The sequence below is a fragment of the Tubulanus polymorphus genome, chromosome 8 (genome assembly GCF_964204645.1).
Source record: "Tubulanus polymorphus chromosome 8, tnTubPoly1.2, whole genome shotgun sequence".
NCBI classification, from domain to species: Eukaryota; Metazoa; Nemertea; class Palaeonemertea; order Tubulaniformes; family Tubulanidae; genus Tubulanus; species Tubulanus polymorphus.
Genome location: NC_134032.1, coordinates 4700502 through 4708559, shown reverse-complemented (window position 1 = coordinate 4708559; position 8058 = coordinate 4700502). Strand labels below are relative to the sequence as shown.

Genomic DNA, 8058 nt, shown 5'->3' with positions numbered 1-8058 from the left:
GGTTCCAACATTTTCAAACAGTCTTTTCTAGCCAAATCTTCGTGCAATAAAATTTCTTTCGTATTTTCAGTGATACTATTAGATATACACCACGCCTCAAAATCAAATTCAGTATCACGGTCATCCATCTGTAAAATAAAGAACTAATTCATTTTAATGCAATTAATATCCTTACAAATGGAGGAACTGGGGTATTTCAGAATTTGGCTTGTCCCAAAAATGTTTGTGATCATGGCTACTATCTTTTTTATTTTTTAAATTCAATAGTCAGCAAACCAATAAATTCTTTTAAATCAGACAAATGGATAAAATTGTTAAAAATCCACTAAATCAGAGGCGTTTTTACGAGCATCCGATTTTTGCGATCGATTTCGTGAACGATTTGCGTCGATCGTGCGATCGAATCGAATGTTCGTAAAAACGATGACAGTTTAGGTAAATCACATGACATAAACATGGCGACGTGGAAAGATAATATCTTTATCCACTACAAAGTGCCGCCATCTTGGAAATCAAATCGCCAAATCGATCGTGGAGCGAGTTGTTCGATCGCAAAAATCGATCGGAAAATCGTGTTCGTAAAAACGCAGATCTTGAAATCGATCGCAAAAATCGGTGCTCGTAAATGCGTTTCTCCGATCGATCGCAAAAATCGGATGCTCGTTAAAACGCCTATGAATTTCAGTTACCTCTATCTAATCTATGCAGATTCCTGAATGGCATGTTTAAGAGCGACATACTTTTTTCCATCAAATGGGTAAGTGACCAATGGCTGATAATCAATTAAACTTTGAATATCCATACACAGGAAACTATTTGGAATATAACTAAGCTCATATAATCCAAGATTGGGATCATGTTCTCCTACCAGACATTCAACAATTAACAGTATTTTCTTTTCAAACATTAAACACTGCACAATTCGACCAAATTCTGCTTCCGCAATTCTGTACTTTATCATAACTAACAATCCCTTACTATATACAATACTATTGTAACATACTCGATCAGAAATGGAAGCATGAGGTGGAATATTTTGACCAGTTTGTTGCTCAAAGATTTCAATGCAGCCCCTAATGCTATCATTATAGAGTTCCCTACTGAACGGTATAGATTTTTCTAAATAAGTCTCAACAGGGAACAAAGAACCTTTCATTAGATAAGCTTGGAATAGTTCATGTCGTTCACTCAGAGACTTAGTTATGTTAATAAAATTCTGGATCTGCCTCACTGCTGTTTTGAAATATTTGTGCTTTTGCTCAAAACGCATAGCCCAAACGCGCATTAAAGGCCCAAAGCAACGGATAAGATACGGATAATGGAAGAGAAAGTGGTGTTTCGGTCGAAGGGTAGTTATGGTATTAACAATCTGTAAATATTCATCTATGATAGTCTGTAAGTAATTCAGTTGATATTCCATTATTACAGGAGCACAAATATATTCTACAATTCTACGCAACAATATTACCATTTCCCATAATTGATCATCCTTAACCACCTTAGAGCCAATCAAATAAGGTAGATTTCGCAAGAGGCACCATGTTTGTACAGCATGCCCACCAACTTTTTCTTTTTTGCTGTCTACAATAGATGGTCTGTCAGCAGCATCATAACTTTGAAAAGCAAATTTTTTGATCTTATTGTTGAGGTAATCGTATGTAAACCATTTCTTAGTTTTGATCATGTGAGAGAACACTTTTGCTAGATCGTAAGTAACAACTCCTTCAAAAAGGTCGTGACCCAAACAAGGTGGAAGCCTTGGTTCACACACATGAAAGTTTGGTAGATTATTAAATATGCTATTCTTTTTTACACCCTGGTGATGAGTAGCTTCTGGCATATCTTTAAGAGTTTCAAGTGAAGAATCATAGCTTAAAGGGGTACGGAGCATGGCATGATGTTTGTTTTCTAGAAGATCAGCTCTGGTAATTAAGCAATATCTACAGAAGTATTCACCACTAAAGTTTTCTACAAACCCTCCAATGGCGTGGCTGCCAAGGTTGTCACCTGTGATATTTACTACAGCTCCAAAAATCTTCCCATCCCTATAACTGATGCCATTTGTTTCCAGGTCTTTTAAATCATTCACTAAAACACTGAGAACATTATCAAATCCAAACTCTTTTACATTCTTTTCGGTACACAAGAGCACTAATTGCATAGGATCTATCTTAGAACGATGGTGAGGCAAGAAATTTGCTAAGTTGAAATAAACTGCTAAAATTTTGTGCTTGGTCTTTGCACTCCCTAATGGATTAACTACTTCAAATGAATCCTGATATAAGATAATCTTTAGGGAGACTTGCAAACGTTGGAATAGCTCAATGTTTTTGTAAACACGTCCATCAAATATATCTCTATAAGTTTCATTGATTGACTGATGATAATTTTCCAACTGATCAACCACAGTCCTATCACTGAGCATGGCAGATAATTTGTCTTTGATTGGAACATAATGGCAAAATTGTTCTTTGTTATTTGAATTCACACCTAACCGAAGTGATACTGGTTCAACATAATTAAAATTTTCTTTGAAATATCTTTTTCTTTTGTAAGTACTTTTAAGCTCCGATTTAAGAGGTTTAAAACAGTCCGCACTTGCCAAGGTCTCAACAACAGTTTCTATGGTGTCATTTGGAATATTATGACTTGCAAGATTCAACTTTAAATCATGTCTTAATTTTTGGTTATGCAGATTACCAAAATCATTGAATGAATCTACAATGACTTGAATAACTGATTCAGGCAAATGATGTTTTGCTTGAAGACGGAGTAACAATAAAGCAAAATGGTCAAGAAATTGTTGATCCTCTACATCTACATCTATTTCATCATTATCTTCTAAGTCATACACACAATCTTCATTTAACTGATCATTAACATCTATTTGCCTATCATTTTCTCGTATTCCAAAGGGATCTGGTTCAGCTTGAAGATAAACAGCAGCTATTTCTTCCTGTGCCCAATTTACATGATATCGATATTTATTGTACTTAAAAGTGCAGTTGGCGAATGGGCAATTTACTTCTCTACCTTCTCTTATATGTTTCTTCAAGTGACTAACAAGTTCAAGTACATCTATACAATTTTGTTCGCAGAAATCGAAAGAGCATATGAGCCTATCTCTTTCACTTCGATCAACACATGACAGTTTAACTCTCCTTCTATACTCAAGGTGATTGGTTGATACATGACTATTGAAAGTTGAATAGTTTCTAAATTCCTGAGAACAGCCTGGTACACCACACGGAAAGAGTAAATTAGGGACATTCCTATGAAGCCTATAATGTTGGACATATCTCTTCAACGAGGCAGACGTGTATGCACATTCTTTACATTGATATCGCATGGGAAAACTGAAAAAATTAATCAAAACTTAGTAAGATTCTCCACTAAGGCACTAGATAAAATATGATCGTCTTCATAAGCTAGGGGTCCAGGGACACCATGTCCACTCGGGAAGTGGTTTGAAATGCCGAACAAACAGAAAATTTCAATATTCAACGCCCCATGATGGTTGGACCATGACATATGCCTACAAGTTCTACAAGGACTAATGACCTTGAAACTCAACATATACAACATGTCATAAGCTACAACTTTGTAATTGATTGTGGTTAGAAAATATTCATAGGTACCAATATAAATAGGCAAATTGTATATAATTCAATATTCAACGCCCCCTGGTGTGGTGGCGAGAGAGTAGAGTTGGTGGTAGCCACGGCAATTTTTTGGGCCTCATTCTTTAACAAGAACTGTTTTATCAAATATATAGAGAATTCAACTAAACTTGTTATCACAACATAGGCCTACATCATATACTTACACTGAGGTTGCTCGATCTATCCTTATTTAATCCAAACGAATGCTAATTCGATCCACTTCACGTTTCCACTTCCACGCTTACCACGCTTTCCAACAGGTGTTTATTCAACGAAAGTAGCGAGAGTAAGGTTACTCACTGTGATGTTCGAGTCCCGTAAATAGACGTTCAATATCATTACGTTCGAATCCCAAAATTCATTCAGTATCGTTGTGAGGTTCGAATCCCATGATTAATTCACCGATGTATATTAATCAATTACACTACAATCTTTTTTAAATACCCTCTGTGGCTTTGTATCAAACCATTAAAAATTATTTCTTAAGTAATGGCTCATGGTACCTTAGCCAACACTTGGCCTGTAATCAGTAATGTAACATAACAAGGATTTCTTGTAGATTTACAGAGAATAACAGCATAAACTGTAATTGTCAAATACTATTTTGTAAATTGACAGCGTGATTGTAAATTTTACATAAATTATGTACATTACAAGATATCTTGTTACAATTTTGCTGTAAAATTGCAGTTATTTTTAACAGTGTATCTTGCAGATAACAAATTTCTGTCGTCCTAGAAACAAATCGAAAAACCGTTTTAGTTTGAATGTTCACTTGGGAAAGTCGACTTGAGACCCTGTCTCCAGCTGAATGGTTGTGTTGAGCAAATTTTTTCACGTGGCATTTGACAAATTTTCAGTGACTATCTTCACTGGCTGCTAGAGATACCCTACCGTTTGACTCGTCTGGATGTGGCGCACTTGGAGCTGGAGTCCTGGTACTTGGAGTCGAAGTTATCTTCGAATTATGAGTCGTTGTTGATGTTGGAACGAGAGTCGTTGGAGCTGGAGTTGTTGGAGATGTATCCGGTGTCATACAAGACGCTTTTAAATCCTTCATCTCCAGCTTAGAATCGATCCCGTCAAACTGTTGCGTCACACTTTCATCCGTTCTCACTTTCGTACAATTTACTACAGAACAAACGAGAAAATGAAGTTAATCAACGCCTTGAAAAATAAAACATATTTCGTAATGTTGTCGATAACGAATTATGTGATACAAATTGTATGTTAAGGATAATATTGTATTTGTACAGATGGATCTCGCGAGAACCCTCGAGAAAATTACGAGATCTCGCGATAACATTTGAGAAACGATAAGTGATCCCATATTGTTTCTCGAAGGATCTCGCGAGATCCTGTATCGTTTCTCAAAGGTTCTCGCGAGGAACATACGAGATCCTCGCTAGAAACTTCGGGAAACGCGGCGGGATCTCGTGAGAACCTTCGAGACACTTACGCGAACATGAATCGTCTCTGTTAACGTACGGTTTGACGGAAGATACGAAAACTCTATCGCACCAACAACTACAGGTGACCGGATAAAGTAAAGCGTTATAGCTGCACACATTCCTGTCACCACAATCTGAAAACAATCAAATAAAAACAACCAGAATAAAATTGTTGTTTATAATGTGGATCTACCGACTGAAACAACTTAAGGAGTTTCAACAAAAGACGTCCACGCTAAATTTCAAAATTTTGACCTCCCTCCCCCATGTCCACATATAAATGTCTACATTGAACCACCCCAACCCCTGTCCATCGGAGTAAGAAAACGACCAAAGAATCATCCAGTCATAAGAAATAATGTCTTTTTCCTTCATTTATTATATATTCCCCCGCCCAATGCGTTACTTGAAACTCATCACATAGCCTAACTGATATTCTGCGTTGAAGTTGTCGGGACAATCCAGTGAAGGTTCCGCACTCGACATTCGCTCACTTGACGAACTTTCCTATGGTAAAGCAAAAATAATCAGGATGAATTAAAATTTGCAGATGTTCCTGGAATCATGGATCGTCATCTATCAGAATTTACCGGAAATGACTGAATTCCGATGGAGCTACTAAAGACATGTTGTTCGAAAAGACCATAATCATAGCTCGCCATCTTTTGGAACTTTCCAAAAATTACAGAATGTCCGGAATTGTTAAGTTAAACGAAAATCCAAAAGGTAGGATCATTCCCGAATTAATGATTTGTGTTCAATTAGGAACCAATTAGAATTTACACTCAATGGGTTCGAACCTAGGACCTCTCTTATCATCGATTCAGCATCTGAGACCAACTCGGAATCAACTCGGTTTCGAACCCGGGACAGCCTGATTATGATAATCTGCTTATTAGGTCGGTTTAAAGCTCTTGAGATTTTTTCAAATATTCGTTTAGTTAATATTTGTTTAAACTTTTGCGTGAGAGGACGTCAGTTGGGTGGCCTAGCTCAGCCAGTTTTAGTGGAACAAACTTGATAGATGTTTATCGAACCAGCACAGATTGAGGCAGCTGAACTGAAACATCAACCTTTAAAATCCATTTTATGCTGTAATGAAGGATTACCAAAAAGTCTCTTTGAAGACAACCCAATTCTAAAGGAGAATTTTCGGTAACATTTCAATGAAATGGTCGATGTTTTTAGTTAAGCTGCTCATCTGTGCTTGTCCTACTAAACAACTTTATCAGGTATGTACTACTGAAAAGACAGCTCAGCAGGAACCCGACCCGGAGCAATTTGATATTGACATTAGACACCAATTCTGCAAGCTCCATGCGGGTGACTCCATGATCAATTCTAAACTTGAGTGAAATGCTAAATACCTGGGGGCTATGTTACAAACGAGCACGTTCTTTTGCGGTGAACACGCCTTCAGACCGCAGCCCAACTTCATAGCAGTAGCATGTTCAAACTATAACATTGAAACAAGAAAATATAATCATAGAAATCAAGCCATCTTCAGAATCAAATCCCTGACATGATTGACATAGCGCGTTACATCTTGAGTTTGTGGAAAACTTTAAAATAAAACTTTTAAAAATTGAAAAATAAGATAATTAGTTTTTGAATAAACGAATTTGTTTTGGTAATACAAAACTTTTTTTTCGAATCGACGGGAGGTGCTATAAGCTCTTACTTTCACCGCATTATCCGGGGAGAGGAACATCGACAGAAACTGATCCGTCGTTCCGTCACTGAGTTCTCCAGCCACATCCATGAGAATACCCGCGTAGTCACGTGACTCAGCCGCAGTGACGTAATTCCGCTAGACGTTCATCACCTCATCCGCCATTACTAACACCAACTGATCCACGCGACCTCGACCTGAATCGTATAGATTATAGTATTGGATGATGACGTCATTAGGGTTGTACGGAGGGAGGTCTCTTGTTTTGTTTCTGGATGGTTGTGTATTACCTGGTATATAGTTCCTCGTTTCGGATATGACGGTATCGGGACAAGTGGACGCGTAGTTTTCAGCCATACGACTCAATACAGTATCCCAATACTGAAACACAATAACATCGGCAATATCGATTTTACGTGTAATGAGAAGAGAAAATCATCATTTAAGTGTCTGGCTCCCGGTTATTAAATGGTTCCTAACAAAATCGTGGGCTGTTCATAACGCGCGCGAAATGTGCCCATTTTTAAGCGTTACGTCCACATGGACTGACTTCCATCGTCTGTCTTCCATATGCAATGGATTTGACACCAAGCACAAAACCTGTCACTTAGAGTCAAAAACCGGCTCTACTTAGGACCTGCGAGTAACATCATAAGTTAACACTGACTATCCAACTATAACAAGCAGCACACACGTGCAATTCGATCAGCTAATCAAGTTTCATTAGTTGTTCCTACGAGCAATTATCTAATCTTTCAGATAATTGCTCGTAGGTTGTTCATAGTCACAGTATAATGGTGGTCGTGCATTTTCCAACAGTGCCCCAAAGTGGGACGAGTTTCCTATCACAGCCGGGCAGTCACTTCCATCGATGGAGCAGTTAAAATGCTTTCTTTGTGGAGGCATTTTTAACATGTAAATCGCTCTGGTGAAGCTCTTTATAAATCGCTTTGATAATTATAATTATTATATTTTTTGTCATTGTTACTACTAGCTTACCATACGGAACATGTATCTGTTCCGATCGCGGGTCATTTTCAGAGTTCTAAAACTGTTGACGATTTTTGTCAAAACGTCTCGTGACGCGCCGTCCATTTCTGAAACAAAACCAGACAGGGGGGGGGGATTCGATCCCGGAGGATGTTCATCGAAATTTAGACAGGACGAGAAAAGGAACAATTAAATGAAGTCAATTGGATATCCGAAATAAAAATCTTTCTGAAATTCCAATCTTGCAAACATTACAATCTTCGTTATTATTTTGACGCTATTT

At 37.6% G+C, this 8058-nt stretch overlaps 2 protein-coding genes across 2 annotated transcripts; both read right to left on the bottom strand.

Moving 5' to 3' along the window:
* Positions 1–700: 700 nt before the first annotated feature.
* On the bottom strand, positions 701–3349 carry LOC141910282 (uncharacterized). Its single transcript, XM_074801013.1, has one exon. It carries the CDS (start codon positions 3347–3349, stop codon positions 701–703), a length of 2649 nt encoding a protein of 882 aa, XP_074657114.1.
* A 1000-nt stretch (positions 3350–4349) lies between these two features.
* Positions 4350–6563, bottom strand: LOC141910230 (uncharacterized). The gene is made up of 5 exons (XM_074800946.1): positions 6481–6563; positions 5544–5620; positions 5122–5247; positions 4557–4793; positions 4350–4396 (listed from the first exon to the last, which is right to left on the bottom strand). Exons 1-5 carry the CDS (start codon positions 6549–6551, stop codon positions 4359–4361), a joined length of 549 nt encoding a protein of 182 aa, XP_074657047.1. The 5' UTR covers positions 6552–6563; the 3' UTR covers positions 4350–4358.
* Positions 6564–8058: the final 1495 nt, after the last annotated feature.